General features: G+C 52.6%; 1 protein-coding gene across 1 annotated transcript in view; it reads right to left on the minus strand.

The window, feature by feature from the left end:
- The window catches only part of KIFC3 (kinesin family member C3), a 34,560-nt gene extending 19,983 nt beyond the window's left edge, over positions 1-14,577 (minus strand). Inside the window, 4 exon segments of the mRNA XM_049786121.1 lie at positions 1,316-1,454; positions 5,633-5,781; positions 8,892-9,096; positions 14,100-14,577. Coding sequence (XP_049642078.1) covers positions 1,316-1,454; positions 5,633-5,781; positions 8,892-9,096; positions 14,100-14,141 — 535 coding nt within the window. The 5' untranslated portion in view covers positions 14,142-14,577.
- Positions 14,578-21,398: the final 6,821 nt, after the last annotated feature.

Genomic DNA, 21,398 nt, shown 5'->3' on the forward strand with positions numbered 1-21,398 from the left:
TCCTAAGACTGTTCTAGGTTCAACAAGGAGCTGGTGCTGCCACTCAAGAGGCATGTGGGCGGGTCCCCCTCGGGTCATTCTGTGTGAACTAGATCAAGGGTCCTCCCTCACTCAGCTGCAATCTTGGGCAAGAGACCTGAAATCTGTGAGAAACTCATGGGGGCGGGTGCAGGCATGTGTGCGTATGTGCAATTACATGGGTGCTTATGCGTGTGTGTGTGTGTGTGTGTGTGTGTGTGTGTGTGTGTGTGTGTATTTGTGAGTGTAAGTGTAAATACCTGGGCTGAAAACAAGACAAGAAACTGCCTTCTATCCTGCAGGGACACAGGTCATATTGCAGAAGGTTCTTGAGGCCCTCAAAGCCCCACATGGGGTTTATGCTGATGTCAGCAAGGTGCAAGGACCTGGGGCTCAGGTAGGGGTTGGAGAGAACTTGCTGTGGCTAGGAGAGGTCAATGGGTGAGGCAGGAAGAGGGGTCAGTTTTCAGGGCATGTTTAACAAAGTGAGTAGCATAGGGTCCCTGGCTTGGCACCTGGGGGGCTCTTAAGCTTCAATCGTAAAGGGAACAAGCTTTTTTCCCTAGTAATGCAGGGGAGCAGCCTGGGGCACTACACAAGGCCCCTCCTTCCCAAGCCCAGAGTCCTGCAGGTCAGCCCCCATAGACACACAGCATCACAGGCGAGTGAGTGGCCCAAAGGACCAGGTTCAAACACATGGCACAGAGGAGGAGAGCACGGCTGCTCCTCTACACTCCTGGAGTCCTCCTCCATGTCATGTCCAGGGACTCTTAGGCTCAGGTTCCCCCACCTCAAAGAACCCCAGATATGGACCTATAGGATCTTCCAGAAGCAAGAGCCCAGAATGATAGTATAGTAGGTAGGGTGCTCTGCCAGGAATGATCCCTGAGAACTGCCAAGTGTGGCCCCAAAACATAAACAAAATAAAAGCATTTCTGGAACCCGTGATCCTTGCCTGATGAATGGTGCCATAGGCTCCTCCTGAGCCTGGAGGCTGAGGAGGGAACCTGGGCTAGGGTCTGGGGAGGGGACAGAAGGGGGCAGGAGGGGATGGGTGGCCTCTGGCAGGTGTCCTGCTTCCCGTGTCCTTGAAACTGTCATCTAGTCAGGCACTGAGTAAAGACAAATGGTGGGAAAGTCAACCCCCAAAAGCTTCTTATCAAAGGGTTGGGGAGGAGGGAATCCTAGGAATGGGACCAGGTGGGGTCTCTGAGTCCAGCCTCCTCCAGAAGAGAAAAGCAACACCAAAGTTGGTCTGAACCAGGCTGTTCGGCGGCCGGCAGGGACCCTCCATTACCTGTTTTCTCTACATTCATGGTTCCACCTGCTTCCGGGGTGTCCCGGTCCCGCCTGGGGACCGGCGCCTGCCTCTTCGGGGCCTTCTCTTCTTTTGTCCCCTGACTCTTGCTCTGGCACCCCTTGTCCCGCAGGGCCTGCTGCCAAGACACAACCAGAATCCTGGGTGTAGGGGGGCTGTAGAGTTCAGGTGTCCCTGGAGCTGGCAGGTCTGGGGACAGGGTGTGGAGAGCTCAGGGTCTGCAGGAGGCAGAGATGGCACTCAGCCCTCTGTGCCTGTGAGGAAGGTTCGGGGCCAAGCCTGAGAGTGCTGTGGGGCAGGGGTCGGCAGCATGGAGGCCCCCACAAGCCTGTCTAGCCACCCTGGACACATACTGTTCTCAGGGTCATATTCTATGATGTCCCGGTCCCACTGTCAAGGAGGAAGTACACAGGTCCTGCCACCCCAACCACCCCACCCCCCAGCTCCTGGAAAAGGAGGAAAAACAGCCTGGGGAAACCAGCCATCTAGTGGGGGTTCCACATTCTCATAGGAGACCATCACCCTCAGCTCACACAATGTAACAGATTGAGGAAAACCTGCAACAAAGCTCTGGACATATGGGGTGGGGGATGGTGTAGGGGCTGGGGCAGGCAGGTTTGGCAAGAATTAGGGAGAAGGGAAAGGGGGCCTCTATGTTCCACTCTGAACCTTCCTAACTGGGTTGATTTCACCACCAAGACCTTTCCAGCATTCTGATTTTTCAGTGACCCAGGACAAGAGAATAAAAGTGTTTGTGTGTCTTTGTGGCCATGTCATATTTAACACACAAGGATTCCAGCCAAGTTGGAAAAACTTCCCCGAGTCAGTTAGAGTGGCTGGGGTACCCACCTAGCTCTCTGCCAGGCTCCTCAAAACCCCCAAAGCCGCAGGAAAGTGGAACTAGCCCTGCCCTCTAAAAGCTTCACTGTCTTCATCCTTGAGGCAGGAAGGTCAAGAACTACCCTATAAGGGGCTGTTATGGAGAGTGGTAGTCTTGCCAAGTTCCAGATGGTGTCTGGCTCATGGCAGACAGAAACTCCATCACAAACAGCCAGTAACACTTATATTATTTCTAGAATCTTCCATGTTTTCACTTTCTTGTCTTTTTTTGCTTTTTGCTTTTGTTTGTTTTAGGGACATTTCCAGCAATGCTCAGAGGTTACTCCTGGCTCTGTACTCAGGAATTACTCCTGATAGTTCAGGGGACCATATGAGATGACAGGTTGGCTGTGTGCAAGGCAAATGCCCTGTTTTCATTTCTATGGTAAAAGAGATAAGAGAGGGCCAGGAATGTAGCTCAATGGTAGAGCAGTAGGCTAGCATGCAATTCAGTTCAATTCCTGGCAACATACACAAACACACACACACACACCTTGGAAAAAAGAAAAGGCAGTATCAGGGGCCTGAGAGAGCAATAGCACAGCAGATAGGATGTTTGCCTTGCATATGGCTGACCTGGGTTCATTGCCATTGTCCCATATATTCCTCTAAGCCTGCCAGGAGAGATTCCTAAGTGCAGATCCAGGACTAACCCTAAGAACTGACGAGTATGACAGCCCCTCAAAGCAAAAAAAAAAGAAAAAGGAAAAAAAGAACAAACAAACAAGGCAACATTAGCTGCAAATATGAGCATGTCTTTAAGTTTCATCCCTGCACTTCAACCAACTGCCATGCGTCCAAGAGCAGGCCTGCCAGTAGGGGTGCCAGCAACAATGGCAGCTGGAAGTTTCCACTACCGGATCCGAGCAAAGGTTGCACTATTTCTGGCCTGTGGGCCCAGCCACAGGAAGGGCCGACAGGCAAGGGGGGTGAGGGAGGGGGTTTCTGCCTTTGGTGCTTCCAGAATGTCTCGGGCTTTAGCTGAGAAGGAAGGAAGGCATCTACAGCTACTGTTCACTCGCTATTCCCAGGTTCTACCACACCCTCTTCAAAGCACCCCATAAACACAGTGGAGTTCTGCAGAATCCCAGAAGGGCCCAGACCGAGAAAGTTGGCTACAAGCAGGAGCGTCTCAGGGATCCCCAGCATATCTGCTGACCCTAGGATTGTGGCAGCTGCAGCCAACAACACCCATAATCAAGTCCAGACCCGAGCCAACGCCCAGCTCAGGGCTGTGGTTCGACCACCACCCTTTTAACTACCAGTGCAGTCAGGGTAATACAGACTCTCCATTTCTTTAACCATTTGTGTACCAGCCCTGAGGACCTTCCAGACAGATGAAAGGAATGGAATGTCTGGTTCTGTCTGCAACGGAGCCATAGAAGGAGATCCGAGAAACACCCTGAAATATTAGGACTGTCCCCAAAGCAACAAACAGCAAAATGCACCATGTTCACATCAGGAGTCAATGCCATTCTGGTCCAGATTTCCCTGTGAGTAAGGAAATGTGTGTGCTATGTAGTGGGTCCACCTTTGCACAACCCTTCGAAGGGGACTCACAATGCCCCCCCCCCCCCCAGATAACCTTGATCCATTCCTTTCTCCGAATCTGCCTCCCTTGCCCCAATTGCATTCTGACACTTTCGGTCATTTAACACCTTCTGTCACCTCCTACTGTCTCTTTCCCAGAGCCTTGATGCCTTAGTGTGGCCCTTGAGGAAAGGGACTTGGAATCCCTGCTAACAAGCATGTTTGTTCAAAAAGCACAGAGCCTGGGCTGTCCTGAAAGGGCTTCAACCCACAGCTGCAGGAGTGCAGAGACCTCTTTCAGCTCCCAGGATTCCCAAACCATCTGGAGATCGGGTGGGAGCTGACAGAAAAGCCTGAGCGGAGAACCATGAAGCCATTAAAAGGGATGTGGAAACTCCTATCCACTGACTTGCACGAAAATCATCCTGCTTTATATATAGTCAGACACAGAACAGTGACTGAAAATCAACACTGTGCTAGCAGTGAAAGGGGATAGGAAAGACGAATACAGACCCCTCACTCTCAAAGGATTCACAAAGACAGGCCCACACAAGGCTTTCCATGTCTCCAATGGTTCACCCTGACCTGTGTGGACGAACTCTTCATAACATAACAGATTTTTGAGTTAAAACCAACGGCTTGTTGTGTGACCTCTGGAAGCTTCTGAACCTCTCAGAGCCTGTGAAGACTTCATCCAGTGTTGTGTATGTAAATATTTTAGGGGATTAGTATGTTGCTGACCCTAACCTGATTGGTGATTGTGCCCTACCCTAGGGTGTGACCTGGCATTCTGTCCCCACCCTAGGGTAGTACCTGATTCTGCTTCCACCATTGGTTGGTATCTGATCCCACCATTGGGTGGTACATGATTCTGGGGGATAAAAACAAGGGTCTGTGGAAGGCTCAGGGCCTTTTTGCTGGATCTGAGGCTGAGTCTTTGGACTTCAGTCTTGTCCACCGAATAAAGCTAATATTTCCACAAGCCTGACTGTCTGCGAGCTGTTTACCCGCCGTTTCACCTCAGAACCGTCGGCTAGACAGGGTGGCAGACGTGTGCTCCGAGCTGGAAGAGAAAGGCCTCATCCTCCATCCCTCCATCAGTCAACCTCTTCAGGGGCAGAATTCAGGGTACAGAATTTGCCTTGCACCTGTCCAACCTGTTAAGATTCCCAGCACCCCACATGGTCCTCTGAACACTGCCAGGATTGATTCCTGAGTGCAAAACCAGGAGTAAGCCTTGATTATTACATATGTATATTTATATTTATAGAAGGCAATAAGTATCTCAGGAGTGCCATGAGGGTGGTAAGGACTGATGTGAGAGATCTCTGACACCTGGCACTGAGAGGTTGGCACAGAGCCTGTGGTCGGTCAATAATAGCTGCAATTTTTTCCATTGCTCTCTATTATTTCTATAGCCTAACAAACGCACAGATGAACCGTTGTATGTATGATTTTTGAAAGTCACTTGGGACTTTTTTCAAGGTGCCCAGGTTCTGCCCCACCCCTATCCACAGCTGGCAGTCTTGGGTTGCCTGAGAACATACCCCATGGGGGTTGCACGCTACCCTGAAACCAGCCTGGTTTTCGTCCCACTTTCACACCCTGGTCAGGGCGTGTCGGGAAAGCGTCTGTCATCTCTCCAGAGATCCTTGCCGTGATAACTTAATAAAGCAAATTGCTCCATCCACAAAAGCTCCCAGGGCGGATGGATGTAGCAATGTGCTTCAGGAGTTTGACAAAGAGGTGCGAGGCAGGTCTCTGTCTCTCCCAGGAAACTTTCATCCCCTGGGGAGCATGCTGGGGACACCTGGATGTTGGGGTTCAGAGGCTGCAGTGCATGAGGCAAGCCCAAGCCATCCAGTTTAGAAAGGACTGGGTACTTACCTGTACGGTCAGATAGAGCCTGTGGGGGCTGCCAGAGCCGGCCCAGTCCACGCTGAGGGCCCGGCACTGGGCAAGAGCCGGGCGAGCTGCACCTCGAGTTCCAGATTCTTCGTCACCACTAGCTGCAGTGTCTTTTCCACGTACTGTCCCTGAACAAAGAGAACAGGTGAGATGCTCAATTGGCCAGACTGTTAGCTGGTGAGTCCAAAAGTAATGCATAGACCTCACATGCCTGTTGGACATGGAGGGAAGCTTGCAGGTCTGCTCTCTGCCCCTCTCTTTCCCTGCCCTCCCCCCATCCCGACTTGCACAGGCTATGCTCCTTGCTTACCAAACACCATCCTAAGATCTTTTTTCCAAAGGCACCAACACCCAACTGGGGGGCCTTCCCTTCCTCCATTGACTTTTGATGGGGACTATTAATTACTGGTGAGTTCCCTCAATGGACAGCAGCAGACAGAAGCAACAGCACCTGCCTGTGTTAGTCTTCAGAGGCATTAAACTGGGCTCAACTTCATTACCCAGCCTGCCTCTAGGGGGCAATTTCTCCAGGGTTTTCACGGGCCCCTGTAGTCTCCAGCAGTGCTCTCAGTGCCAGTTAAAGTGTCACCTCTCCCTCCACGTCTCCCTCCTCCGGAGTGGCTTGAGCACAGACTATGACATTGATTATGGGGCTCAAAGCAGGAGAAGCGGGGATTGCTCTAACAAGGGCCAGCTACAGGGCCATCATCCAAGGAGGTAATGTAGTTCTCCAAGTACCTGTCAGGGTCCAAGCCCTTCTGGAACCTCAGTTTCCTGGTCTATAAAATGGGGCAAAGAAACCGAGCCCACAGTACTGTGGGGAAGACTGAATGGCAAGGCATATACAAACTGCCCAGTTGGGGCTGGCACACAGGAAGTGGCCACTGACACGAGCTGTTTCTTTGGCCCTCAGCCCTAGGGCCAGCCCCAGGACAGGAGGGTTACAACATGCCAGGCTTTTCCTGCCACAGCTCCAGCTGCTTGCGCTCATTCCTCCTCTGAGGCCTCTCCAGACCCAGAAGCATCGGGGGTGACAGCAGAAAGGGCCTTAGGGCACTAAGCTGGCAGAAGATTTCTCTACCGTGCTCAGGATTTCAGCCTGAGGATTTCATCTGGTCTTTTTTTGTTTGTTTGTTTGTTTGTTTGTTTTTGTGGTTTTTGGGTCACACCCGGCAGTGCTCAGGGGTTATTCCTGGCTCCAGGCTCAGAAATTGCTCCTGGCAAGCACAAGGGACCATATGGGACACCGGGATTCGAACTGATGACCTCCTGCATGAAAGGAAAACGCCTTACCTCCATGCTATCTCTCCGGCCCCTGGATTTCATCTGGTCTTTACCTTAAAATTTAACTTGGATAAAAGTCTTGGGCACTAGAGTCATATGCATAGCATGCAACTGACCCTGGTTTGAACCCGGCAGCCCATATGGGTCACCTGAGCCTACAAGGAGCAATTCCTGGGTGCAGAATCAGGAGTAAGCTCTAAGTACTATTGGGTGTGGCCCTAAAACAAAAACAAAACAAAAATTTAAAAAAGTCTGATGGCTGATGACAGAGATAGTACAGGAATCGGTCAGGGCACTAACATTGAATATGAACAACCTGGAACAGAGCCCCAGTAGCCCATATAAGTTCCCTGATCTCACCAGGACCGATTCCTGAGTGCCCGACCAGGTCTAAGTCCTGAACACCACCAGGAATGGTCCCAAACCAAAACCAAACAAATCAAATTACTGTTCTATAATCCCCAAAATGAAAATAAACTATGGTTCTATATCCTTTTAGTTCTTATCTAGTAGATACATATCCACAGACTGGAAAAAATATTTAAAATATTCACTGATAGGAGCCTGGGAGACAGGACATGAGATAAGGTGCTTGCCATGCAAGCAACTGTCCCCACTTCAATCCTTGACACCCCATATGGCTTCCGGCACCACAGGAGTGCTCCCTTGAGCAGAAAACCACGGAGTAAATCCTGAGACCAGCCAGGTATGACCCCAAGTCTCCACCTTCAAATAATTTTTAAAAAATAATTAGCAACTGAGTAATGGGTGGTTATAATTTTTGAATCTTATATATAAAAAAAAGTTTTCCAGAGATGTGTTTTGCTTCACTTTTCTTTTGGTAACCAGAAAAGCAACAGCCATTAGTATTAAATTTGTCAACAGGGACAACGGGGTGGGGGTAGAACACCCGCAGCCCCACCCCTTCCAGACAACCAGAGTGACCCGACGCCACAGCCCCAAGCTTTTCCTGGAGGCACCCAGGGTCTGGACCCAAGCTTGTCTCTTGCAGAGACTTGAGAGCGGCTGTGAAGAGGCAAGAGGATAAACAGGACAAGTACCCATCGCACCTGGGCTTCCCCCTGTATTTTGGATTTTGGAGCTAGGCCCAGTAGGTCTCCAGCAGTTCAGACTAATCTAAACACTCCCCCCCACTCACACCCCAAAGCCCTGAGGTCACCTGACGCCCACACTTCCCAGCACCTGCCCGAAGAAAGCTGGAGAGAAGCCTTGGGAGGCTCTAAGTCGGGACAATGAAGTCCCCACGCAGAATCAGAGGAGATGCACACTAGTGGCCAGTTGGAGGCATCAGGGGACATGACCCAGAAAGGAGAGATGGAGCTGACAGTTCCCGAGAGGGGGTCAGGGAGGCGCCCCAGACTCAGGACTCCACTTCTCTTCTAATCCAACATAGCGCCTGGCGCTCCAACCCCATCGGACCAACGACCCGACCACCCCGTGGCCACTCCAGAGCACCCACACCTCGGCAGAAGCAGGGAGGCCAGGCGGGATCAAATGTCAAAACGGTGCGGGACGCCAGGGACCAGGGGCTGCCACTTCACTTACCTTGTTTACGGGACTCCAGAGCCTGGGTTCGAGCAGGGGCAAGGGGTCGGGGGGAAGAGGAGACGCCGCCGGGCCGTCCGGGCTGCGCACGGGGGAGCCCGAGAGCGCGTGGCGGGCGGCCGATCTGGCCCCGCGCTGCCCTCCTCTCGTCTGCGTCCAAGCTGGACTCCGGAGCGCCAGGCGCTGGGCAGCAAGCGCCCCGAGAGCTGGACGCCCGGCCCCTGCCGTCCACGCCCCCCGCGCGCCGGCCGCCGCGCGCCCTGTAATTACCTGACAGCTCCTGGCGGAGCCAACCAACCAAGGCACTTGCGCGAAACCCCGGTCTCAGCGCGGGGATCTGGAGGAAGGAAGGGAAATAGCAAGAGGCATTTTAAAAATGCGGACTCACCAGTTCTCAACCTCCCCGGGCCGGTGTGTGGGAAAGGGCGGGCGGCCGGGCCGGCTGGGGCGGGGCGAGCCATGCCCGGTTGGGGCTCCCCAGCCCGGCCCACTCTCCACAGGCCGCGCAGCGAGGGCGTGGCTCCCAGGGTCCACGTCCGGCGCGATGGGACCATGGCCCGGGGCGCAGCAGCTTCCTGAGAGCGCCGGGAAGCCTAAGAAGAGGACGGGGGCAAAAAGGGGAGAATGGGTGAGATTGACAGCGCTGGGCAGGCACCCAGATCACAGCCCTGCCTTTGGCACTTGGTCACCTGTTAGCCAAAGTCCCCAAAGGTCCCATTCCAATGGTCGGGCTGGGAGGAAATAGAGCCTGTCATAATTTCCCAGGGTTTAATCTTAGGTTAGGGACACTCAGAAGTGGGCTGCTCGTAGGCACATTGTGGAGAACCCAAATCTCAACCTCTTCACTCAGGGCCTGGGGTGGGGGTTCAGGCCAGGTCCTGGTACCTCTGGGAGAAAGTATGTCTGAATGGGATTCCTTCCCTCAAGATGCACTCAGCCAGTGCCTGGCCCTAAGTCTCGCTCGGGGTCCTCTGCCCAAGTTCCTTCGGAGGGGCTTGGAACATAAACATTTTACCCTGAAGGGGCTTGGACAGTGCCTGGGATACTCTCGATGCCTGGCTGGCTGGTTTCGAGGTCAACTCCTTTGTGGATTCTACCTGTCTCCATGGTGCCAGCGACATGGCAGGCACTCTGTTGGGTGCTGAGATCTCAAGAGCGTTCGTTCTTTATTTAATCACTATTTACCCAGAGCCCTGTTGAGTGCCAGTCACTTGCCAGGGTTCCTCTTTGATCCTTAGAAACGTGGCCTCAGAGCTCCTTACAAGGAGAGCTCTCCGAGAGCACAGGAGGCATGTGGACTGGTGAGTGTGGAGGGTGCAGATTTGCTTAGAAAACTCCATAGCTGGGGCCAGAGAGATAGCATAGAGGTAGAGCGTTTGCCTTGCACGCAGCCAATCCAGGACGGATGGTGATTTGAATCCCAGTATCCCATATGGTCCCCATGCCTGCCAGCAGCGATTTTTGAGCACAGAGCCAAGAGTAACCCCTGAGCACTGCCGAGTGTGACCCCCTTCCAAAAAAAAAGAAAACCCCATAGATAGGTCCCTGATAGACTAATGCACAACAGATTCCAAGCATTCATGTTCCCAAGTCTTTATTGAGCGTGTACTGTGTGCCAAGCAGTTTGGGGGACATTTAAGGTGACCAAGCTTTAGTCCCAGAACAGTGATGCCATTGACAGAAGTCGGCTCAGAGAAGCAGCGGGGAGTTGGCTCGTGTCTGAAAATGGACTTGGAGGCTCCTGAAGTGGGGTGTGGGCTTCATGCCTAGCATGAGCAAGGCTCTGAGTTCAATCCCTAGCAACCACTGCTTACCACACCATCAGGTATGCCCCCCCAAAATAACAAAAGTAAACTGCTGCTGCCAGCACCTGAGAGCCTTCCTAAAAGTGCTTCCTGGGCTGTCGACCATATTCCCTGATCTCATGGCACCACCGCTCCCTCCCAGGCAAGAGCAGGATCTCTCTGAATGGGCCCCAGTGACACTCTCTGGCTCCCAGCCTATAGTTGCAGCCAACAACTACTTCCATCTACTGCCAGCTCCGCCCCATCCCCAGACCAACTCAGCCTTGGTAGGGTGAATGTCCTGAGCTGTAGACCTGAGCACACAGCTGGGAATGAAATTAGTGGGGAGGAGAAAGGTCCAGAGGCGGAGTCTCAGGAGCTGGAATCTAAAGGGCGAAGATGCAAAGGTGAGGATGCAATCACCAAAGGTCTAGCCAGATGAGACACAGCAAGATCAGAGGGAAATGGCAAGGCTTTCTTTAAAGAGAAAGCCAGACCTAGGAAGGGTCGAGGCAGGCAGGGAAACAGTGGGAGTCAGCCATTTCCTTCTCTTGAGGGAAGTTAGGCCAGGGTGGGGAGGAGAGGCTACAGTTTCTAGAAAATTCTCCATCTGCCAATGCTGGGTAGATCCAGGGGTAGGAGGAAGGACAAGGGTGGAGTGACTGGCCTAAAACACATTGGCAGAGCAGAGCCCTGGGAGAGTGCCAGGCTGCTGGCTGGAGGGTCTGGCCTCTGCCTTCTCCGGATGGAGGCAGACAAGTCTGAGGAGGAAGGGAGCAGGCCCGAGGGCGGAAGGACTGGGCGGAGGCTAACTGGGGTATATGGGCTGGGCCAGTGGAGAAAACAGAGATGGGTGCCCACAATGCTGAGGGCAGCAGGGGGCAGCTATACTCCTCTTGGAACTACATAACCAGAGCTGGGCACATAACCAGTCCTAGAAGTGCTGCCATAGAGCAAGGCAGGTAGCCGCAGCAGAAGTCCTAGGACATGCTGAAGAGACAGTCTGAGGGGCAGGAAGGGAAACCCAGGGAGGCAGCCAGGGAAACATTAAGGAAGAGAGAGGAAGGGCGTTTGCAAGATCCTGAAAAAGGAAAAAGCAGCTCAATTTAGTAACCATGGATTGTGAAGGTCAAAAGTATCAAGGACTCTACCAGACCAAGGTATGATGGCTCAGAACTTGAAAGCAGCCTCTCCATGCCTCCTGGGGTGGGGGAGTGGAGACATCAGAGAGGAGTGATTATAAAAAGAGTAGTGCAGGCCACTTTTTAAATATGTTACTTCGGAAAATAGCTCTACCTCTCTGCACCTCATTTTCTCCATCTGTAAAATGGGAAGAACTCTGCTCAAGGAAAGAGATATAAAATTAGACACATGAGGCTGGAGCAACAGTCCAGCAGGTAGGCAATTGCCTTGCCTCTGGCCCACCCAGCTTCAATCTCCAGATGTCCCAAATGGTCCTCCCATCCAAGCCTGCCAAGAGTGAACCCTTAGCAAAGAGCCAGGAGAACGTCCAGAGCATTGCTGGGTGTGGCCCCAAAACAAACAAACTAAACCTAACGAACATGTATATATTAAGTGTTCCAAGAGCAGACCATGAAAGAACTCAAGGTCTTATTGCTTTTTTAATGACCACTCCCCCACCCCACCCCTCCAGTGGAAAGTGAATGCAGAGGAGTTGGTTGAGTCTGGGGTCTGAGTCAAGGCCATCCCCCTTCAATGACAAGAAAGTCCACAACTTCTAAATAGCTGAGGGATCCCTGGAAGAGCAAGCAGAAGGTCTGAGTGGGGGGCAGTGGTGGAACCAGGTCTGGGAGCACCCCTGAGGAGACTCACATGTTCTGGGATTTCCAGGATCACTGGGATTTAACTCTGCTCAGCCCCTTGCATCTCTAAAATACTTGCTGCAGAGGCAGGCCCAGCAGACTGCATTCCTTGCAAATGAGTCTCCAGGACATGGAGAGGACTGTTCTATCAAGGGCATGGGGACTGCACTGGACAAGGAGGAGAGCTCTGCCCCTCTCCCTGGACAATGGAAAAGCCAGTAAAGGGGCAAGTCCCCACCAGCAACCACAACATCCGCCAGCCTGAGTCAGAAGTACTGGAGAAGTGGGGGAGAAGGCAGAAAACGTATTCCAGAATGGAAACACTGCTTCCTCTTTCCAATCTTCCAGGCCCAGGCCGAACCAAGGCTGCTCCGGAGTTCTGCGATAACTCACAACCGGGGATGGCACGGGGTGTCTGCGGCGCACCCTCCACACTGTGACCGGGGCTGTGCTGCAGCTGTCAGAGGCGGTTAGCCACTCACTGTCCCTGAGAGCATCAACCCAGGCCTTCTTTCCTTCGCTCTTCCTTCCTTCTTTTTAGGCTGGCAGCTCACCCAACCAGCCAGCCCAGCCTGGGGAGAGCAGAGTGGAACAGCCTGGAGCGCCAGGGCCAAACTGCAGAGCGAAGCGAGACTGAAACTGCAGCCAGGCAGGGACCCCCCAACCAACCAACATGCATGGGGGAATGGAATGGGGTGGTGCACGCTGGCACGGGGAGAGGGGCTCCCTGGCAGAACCCGGTTCCCGGAGCCAATGAGAAATGGGAAAGGGGAGCTCCGGTTGATCCCATTCCGGGCGACGGAGGCACCCCAAGATCTTCGGTTCCCACTGCATGGCGTGGAGGTTTGGAGGCGCGATCGGGGCTGGGTCTCCGGGACCGGCCCTTCCTCCCAGCGCCCGCAGCGGATTCCAGCCAGAGGTTTCCAGCGGCTCGCTAGGGTGGATCCAGACCAGATGCAGAGACACGGCGCGCTCCGAACGACAACCCAGCCTGCCCGCCCCCCACCCCCGACTCACCGGCCCGGAGGAGGCAGGATCCCCGTGTCGCGTCGCCTTCGCCGCAGCACAGCGGCCCTCGGGGGCTCCGCCGGGCCGGGCCGCGCCGCGGGCAGGAGGCAGCTCCCCGCTCCCCGCTGCGTCCTCGGCCCGCCCCGCGCTCGCCCCTCCCGCACACTTTCCACAGGAAATGATTAACTCGGGCCGCGGCGGGTTCCCATAGCAACGCACCGACCCCCGGCGGGGTTTGGAGATGGGGGGACGCGCTCACTCACTCACGCGCACCAGGGCACGCGCGGGGCCGCCCACTCGGCGCTCACCCGCCCACCCCGCGCGCGCCCCACCGAGATCCCGGCTTTCGAGGGGTCTTGCTGCCCCGCACAGGCACGTACGTGCTCCCCTCCTCCGCCGACACCCAGAAAGCACACACGCGGCGCTTTCTGCATAGGCGCCCACCAAGGCCCACGAACACACGAACACACACACACACACACACACACCCCACTTCGCGCCTACAAGCCAACACGCGCTCCGGCCTTTTTGGCACGGACAGGCAAACGCCAAGTCTGCCAACCGTCCACCCGCAGCTTTCAGGACTCCTGCGGGCGCGTGTCACGCAGCGCTACTTCTGGTCCCCAGATGCACCATGATGAGACACAACTACACAATGCAAGGCCACACGAGCGCTAGTGCAGTCTTTTCTAAGCCCCCCTTCTAACCTGGTTTTCTTCTTGTGCTCCTCTGTCCTAGCTTTTGCTCCCCCACCCCCAGCTCAATTCTCCTGCTCTGCCACTGCATCCCCCCCTTACCGATTTTTTTTAAATTAACATCTTTATTTAAACACCTTCATTACAAATATGATTATAGTTGGGTTTCAGTCATGTAAAGAACTCCCCCCCCCACCCCGTCACCAGTGTAACATTTCCATCACCAATGTCCCAAATCTCCCTCCTCCCCATCCCACCCCCATCTGTCCTCTAGACCGATTTTTACCTGTGGCCCACTTAGATCATGGCAGTTCGCAGGGAGCTTCATGGCTCCGTAGAGGAACGCTGGTCAGGGACCCAGCGGACCCAGGCTCCCTTCTTGCAGCACACACTTCAGCTGGCACTGTACATTCCCCCACCACTCCACGACCTCTGCCTGCTAGCCGGTCCCTACACTGGGCAGAGCGCAGAGCTGTCTGCACAGGCTCCTGCACTGTGGATCTCAGAATGTCACTCCTTATCTCCTTCTAGCAGCCCCAGGCTAGATGCCCTGGGTAGGTTCCCTGCTCCCCAGGCCTGAGCACATGTGGGCACCTTCCTGCTTTATGAGTCTTTCCCAAGGTTCTCAGGAGTTAGGAACCTTCATTGCACTCCAGCCCAGCCCAGCAAACTCGTTTTCTGTGGGGGATCAGGGTGTTTGAGTCCTGGGGACTCAGACAGTCAAAGCGCCCAGTGCAACCTCCTTTCCTTGCTGCAGGCAGTGGCTCCCCCTTCAATTCCCCTTCAAGCCCTCCTCCCAGTAGCCCCTGAAGAAAGGCCTGGGGGAGGCCAGGGAACCAGCCAAGGAGGGACAGCTGACCGGAGGGGCCACTTTGTTCTTTGTCTGGCAAACAGAGGCGTCCTTTTACTCCAGTCAGCACCCTCAGTCCCTTCGGGGTGCGGAAGGAGAAGAAAGACACTCCAGCCACAGCCCAGTGCTGCTGATGGTGCTGCTGATAATTCCAGGAGGATGGGCTCTCTGCCCCTTCCTGCTTGGCAGGGCTGCTCCAGGAGCAACAAGGCAACTGGCAGGGACTCTGAGTATCCACCAGTGTCCCAGCCAAGGCGCCAGACCTTAGCCGATAGTCCTGGATGCTGGTCGAAGAGCTCATAATCCTCCCACTGGAAGCTATATGTGGGTTTTCTTTTCTTATTATTATTGCTATTGTTTTCTGTTTAGGGGCCACACCTGGCAGTGTGTGTGTGTTTACTCCTGGCTCTATGCTCAGGGATCACTCCTGGCAAGGCTTGGGGACCACAGGGAATGCTGGAGATCAAACCTGAGTCATACGTGTGCACTGCAAATCCCCTCTCCACTCCTTCAGTTGAGAGGCCCAGTGAAGGCCCACAGAAGGACAGTACATGGACCTGTCCTGGAGACACTCCTGAGAAATACAAGTTCCTAAGATCTTCGTGATTTGAGGGTTCCCTTCTCTGAATTCCCCCCTCACCTGCTCTCCTGATAATGGAATAGGGGAGAATACAGGCTGGGTAAGGGTGACATGGCTCTAGATTTCCCCCATGTCTTTGCTACACTCTTTGTTATTTCCCACCCGATCTGGTGTCTGTCTTGAAACCTGGCAGGACACTGGAGACCTGGCCTAACGCATGACCTACTGTGTTGGCATTACCTGCAGGTTCCTTCCGACAAAACCAGTGCCATATTTTAAAATTAAGAATAACATTTGTTGTTCTTTCTCTCTGATGACAAAAGTAATAATATGTCATTGTAACCATAATCCCACCCACTAGACTTAAATGCTGCCAACATTTTAACACTGCAAACTTTTTCCCTCATGCACATAATAGCTACCATTTATTCCCCTCACAGCGTGCCAGGCACTGCCCTACGCCCGTTGTCAACGAGATCCTATTCAACCTGACACTCCAGTAAGGAAAGAGGGACACCTTCTTATCCCCGTGGGTGACAGCTGACACACAAAACCCATCACTGACCCTGAGTACTAGCCTATGTATATAGTTGCAAGCACTTTTTTTCATTGTTTTTGGGTTTTTTGAGGGGGCATTCAGACATGTTGGCTCTCAGGGGTTACTCCTGGCTCTGCGCTCAGAAATCGCTCCTGGCAGGCATGAGACCATATAGAATGCTGGGACTCAAACCATTATCAGTCCTGGATCTGCTGCGTGCAAGGCAAACACCCCACTTCTATGCTATCTCTCCAGCCCCAGGTGCAAGTATTTCTTTTTTTTTTTTTTTTTTTTTTTGTGGTTTTTGGGTCACACCCGGCAGTGCTCAGGGGTTATTCCTGACTCCAGGCTCAGAAATTGCTCCTGGCAGGCACAGGGGGTGGGGTGGGGGGGGACACCATATGGGGCACTGGGATTCGAACCGATGACCTCCTGCATGAAAGGCAAATGCCTTACCTCCATGCTATCTCTCCGGCCCCAGGTGCAAGTATTTCTATCAGGTTCCCCAAACTGCGTGGTACTATGTGCAAGGGATACTGGAATGGTACTATGTGCAAGGGATACTGGAATGATCCGGGGAGGAATTGGAGACTCAGGTTCAGTCATGGGGAGCATCTGGTGGTTCAATTAAAGAAGGTGATTTCCAGGGAGCCACTGAGTCATTTTCTTTCTTTTGGAAAAGGGAGAAGTAAGTCAAACAAGATTGGGAATCACTGATATAGATCAAAGGATTAGTGCAGGAGGGAAATGAGGTTTTACGAGGAGGCATTTTCAGAAGTCCAGCAGAGCTTTTGGCTTAGAGTATAAAAACCATTGCTTCTATTGGAATTTAGTTCGGGCAGATTCTGATGTCAGTGAGTTCAAGGTCATTTCTATTCCAGAAACTTCCCTGGAGGCTGGATATGGAAGCTGCCAGCACTCCCCTGGCTGTAGGAAAATGCATTTGGACAGAAACTTGGCCCCTTTCCTGGGGCTGGGGTGATAGCACAGTGGGTAGGGCTTTTGCCTTGCATGTGGCTGACCCGGGTTCAATCCTCTGCATCCCATATGGTCTCCATATGGGATGAGTCTGCCAGGAGTGATTCATTCATTCATTCATTCATTCATTCTTTCCTTCCTTCCTTTCTCTCTCTCTCTCTCTCTCTCTCTCTCTCTCTCTCTCTCTCTCTCTCTCTCTCTCTCTCTCTCTCTCTCTCTCTCTCTCTCTCTCTCTCTCTCTTTTTTGATTTTTGGCTTTTTGGTTTTTGAGTCACACCCAGCAGGGCTCAGGGGTGACTCCTGGCTCTATGCTCAGAAATCATTCCTGGCAGGCTCGGGAACCATATGGAATGCCAGGATTCAAACCACTGTCCTTCTGCATGCAAGGCAAACGCCTTACCGCCATGCTTTCTCTCTCAACCCAGGAGTGATTTCTGAGTGCAGATCAAGGAGTAACCCCTGAATACCCCAAAACAAAACAGAAAGAATCCTGGCTTCCCACATGCTGAGGCCCAACACACAGTAAGAATTCAAGGGCTCAGCCTTGGACTGAGGCTTCTAACCCCCTCTGGTAATAGTGGCTGCCAGGGAGGGCCAGGCCCCAAGCTCACCACCCCTAGGCATCCCCATTCTAGGTGGTTCCTTCTTTGTGGTTAAAGAGCCTGAAGCCACTTTATCCTCAGGCTTCCAACCTGGCTATGGGGGTGGGGAAAGAAAGGAGAGGGGTGGGGAGGGAGGGACAGAGAAGAGGGAGGGAAGAAAGGGAGGGGTGATAGAGGAGAGAATGAGAGGGAGAGAAGGAGGGAGAGAGAGATCTGCCTAGAGGGAAGCAAGGAAGAGGAATAAGGCCAGATTTTTACTGATATAATTCTTACAGTAACTCAAAATACAGAGCAGATAAACTGGACAGGACTTTCTAGTTTCAGTGATTGAACTCCAGGCCGCCCTGAGGACTCTCTCCCATTCCCCCTCCACAATCTTCTGTTCACCTTTACCTAGCCAGAGCCTGCTTGCCCCTCAAGTCCTTTAAGCCTAGAGTTCACTTTTCTGAACCTTCCCAGGGACCATCCCAGACACACACACACACACACACACACACACACACACACACACACACACACACACACACACACACCCCTACCTCTGGTCAGATTTTGTGAGAAAGAATGGGGTACCTTAAGAAGTAAACACACACACACACACACACACACCCCTCTGGTCAGATTTTGTGAGAAAGAATGGGGTACCTTAAGAAGTAAACCTTTTCAAGTAAACCTACTTCCTGTGTGAATCAGTGAGAATTCCTACCAAGAGGAAGAGCAACCCTGATCAGTAAGAATGTTCTGCTACTGGGGCTGGGTTCTCTGCCCACCACCCCAAATGGTTCTTCAAGCCCTCAAGAGTAAAACCAATGTGCAGAACCAGGAGTAGGTTCTGAGTACAAACACCAAAAACAAAATGGACATTCTATGGCCATAAAAACTGCACTCTTCCCAATTTGGGGCAATAGTTTCTTGAGGTTCAAGAATAACCAGGAGGGACTCAATCAATAATACAGCAGATAGGGCATTTGCCTTGCATGCGGCAGACCTGGGTTTGATCCCCAGTGTTCCATATGGTCCCCAAAGCCTCTCAGAGTGATACCTAAAGGCAGAGCCAGGACTAACCCCTGAGTATTGGTGGCTGTGGCTCAAAAACTGAAAAAAATAAAAAAAGAACAGTCAGGTGCTCAAAGTCAAATATGAAACCATAGGAATTCAATTAACCACTGTGCTTGTTTTTGTTATGGTGGGGGAGGAGGGCCCTGGCTGTGCTCACAGCTTCCTCCTGCTCTGCACTTAGGCATCATTCCCATGTTGCTCAGGGGACCATAGGGCATGCTGGGAATTGAAGGGTCATGCCCTGAGAAAGGCATTCTGCTTTACTATCTTTTGGTCCCTTAAGCATTATTTTGAATTCACATATCCCACGACCCATGGAATAGGCCACCATGGACTCCATGGGAAGCTAGGAAGAACCCAAGAGGGAAAGGCAGACTGAAGTCAGACTCCAGCTGCAGACTCAGTTGCTTAAGCAGTCTCAGCTGTGCTGGCTTGTATGAAGCCTGCATGAATGGATGGGCTATCACCCTCTGCCACTCTTGCCTACTATAAACTCAATGCCCAAGTCCAGTCAGTGCTCAAGAGATACTTGGACAGGGGCCAATGATAGGACAGTGGGAGGTTCTTGCCTTGTATGTGGCTGGGGTTTAATCCCTGACACCCTATATGGTCTCCCGAACCCTGCAGGAGTAATCCCTGAGTGAAGTAAAGTCACAAGTAACCCTGAGCACTGTTGGGTGTGACCCTAGTCCCTAAGAAAGATCCCCAAAAAGTATTTGGATGAATGCCTCCCTTCAGGTCTTTCTCTGACTTGCTTTAGTTCTCACCTCTGTGCCCAGGGGTGTCTCCTTAAAAGGTATCTGAACAGGAGAAACACATCTCCCCTTTATAACAATCTCTAGAGAATCAAAACAACAGTCCCCCAATAAAGTCACCCACACCTCTAGACGGAGCAACTTTTTTGCCTTTTGAGAGAGCAAAGTTCTAGGCAAAGCTGGTGGCTGCAGGCAACTTAAAACCTCCTGGTGGAGAATTTAGACAGGATGCCCCCTTCCCTCATTCTCCTGGGCAGAAAGCGAACAGAACAGTCCCCCCATCCCCTCCACCACACCCACACACCTTATTATTTCCTGAAGTCTGCAAAAATGAAAGGAATGCAAACACCAGAACAGAAGAAGCATGTGTTTAAGCACCGGGTAATAAAAAGATTTAGTAACAAGGGCCTGGGAGGTGAGTCCAGCCCTGCCTCTCCTCCCTCTGACTCACTTTTTCCCACAGACCCAGATACTTCTGAGACCCAGATACTTCCTTTACTCCATTCTGACTCCTCAAAAAATGCCCTCCTGGGCCCGGAGAGATAACACAGCGGCGTTTGCCTTGCAAGCAGCCGATCCAGGACCAAAGGTGGTTGGTTCGAATCCCGGTGTCCCATATGGTCCCCCGTGCCTGCCAGGAGCTATTTCTGAGCAGACAGCCAGGAGTATCCCCTGAGCACCGCCGGGTGTGGCCCAAAAACCAAAAAAAAAAAAAAAAAAAAAAAAAATGCCCTCCTCTGGGGCCAAAGAGATAGCACAGCAGTAGGGCATTTGCCTTGCATGCAGCGGATCCAGGACGAACGGTGGTTCTATTTCCGGCATCCCATATGGTCCCCAGAGCGCACCAGGAGTAATTCTTGAGTACAGAGCCAGGAGTAACTCCTGAGCATTGCTGGGTGTGGTCCAAGAACAAAAATAAATAAAATGGGCCTAGGTGACCCTGATTTGATCCCTGGCTCAGTCACTTTCTCTGCTCCTCAGTGTCTGTAATGACTGCAGGAGACTATGGCCAGCCCAGGGGGCTGTTGTGAGAAATGAATCAGAGCCATAGGGAATACCTGGACCCAGCAAACATGAGTACAGTGAAGGTGGGAGTGGGGGCATGAGGGACACCCTGTCTTACTCTACTTCTTTTTTTTTTTTTTTTTTTTTGGTCACACTCCATGATGCTCAGGGGGTTACTCCTGGCTCTGCACTAAACATTTACCCCTATTAGTTGTCAGGGGAAACATATGAAATGCCAGGGCTCAAACTCCATTTGGCTGCATGCAAGGCTAATGCCCTACCCTCTGTGCTATCCCTCTGGCCTCTCTGCCTCTTCTCATCGTGACCCACAGAAACGCCTTTTCCAAGTTCTACTTTCCTCAAAGACCTGCTGACTTCTGAACTCCTGAACCCTAAGTCAGTCCCCAATAGTGAGGCCTGGACAGAGAATGAGCCTCAGGTCCTCCATCCAGCCTGAGAGTGCCTTCCTGGGGGCAGGGATTGTTACACTTGACCAGTTGCAGATTGTAAGGGTGCAAAGCTGGGCCTGGGATCTCTCTGTATCTTCTCACTTTGCCACTTTATAAGCAACCGGGTTAACACACACGACCCTGCATCGAGGGGCGGGGACAAGAAGGGGAAAAGGGGCGCCACAGCCTTGAGTCCGAATAAAAAGGCTGAGCATCCTTTCTCTACTTTCTAAACACTGCCAGATTGCCAAGGCTGTGCTGAATTCACACTTGACACAGTGTTGAAAGCTGGTGAGAGAAGAGTGGCTTTTCACACTCATTTACAGCTTTCTTCTGGGCTCTGGAATTCTCACCTGCTGTGCCCCTGAGAGGCAGGAGACAGTTGCCCACAGCTAACATGATGCTGTATGGGATGGCAGAGTTTGGGGCCTTGGCATGGCTTCCTCTGCTGGACTTGGCCAGGTGGGCAGAAGCCCTGAGTCGGACAGCTCTCTGCCCAAGACACCTTCCTGGGTGGGTTCCAGGGTGTCTCACACCATGGAAGGTTCTGTCTGAGCAGACATTCTCATGACTAATGTGAGTCTTGCTGACCACCACCCTGGTCATCTTTATTCTGCCCATTAAGGGGCTTTCGATACTGGAGGGTCAGGGGCTGCAGGGGGCAGGAGAGAAGGAGACTATTTCCAGAGAACCACTGCCTGCCCCACCTTCCACAGAGCCCTGTGGCCACCCAGGCTCTGGACAGCCCCAGGCCTCTACTGCAGCCAGC

This window comes from Suncus etruscus, chromosome 14 (assembly GCF_024139225.1).
Source record: "Suncus etruscus isolate mSunEtr1 chromosome 14, mSunEtr1.pri.cur, whole genome shotgun sequence".
Lineage (NCBI taxonomy): Eukaryota > Metazoa > Chordata > Mammalia > Eulipotyphla > Soricidae > Suncus > Suncus etruscus.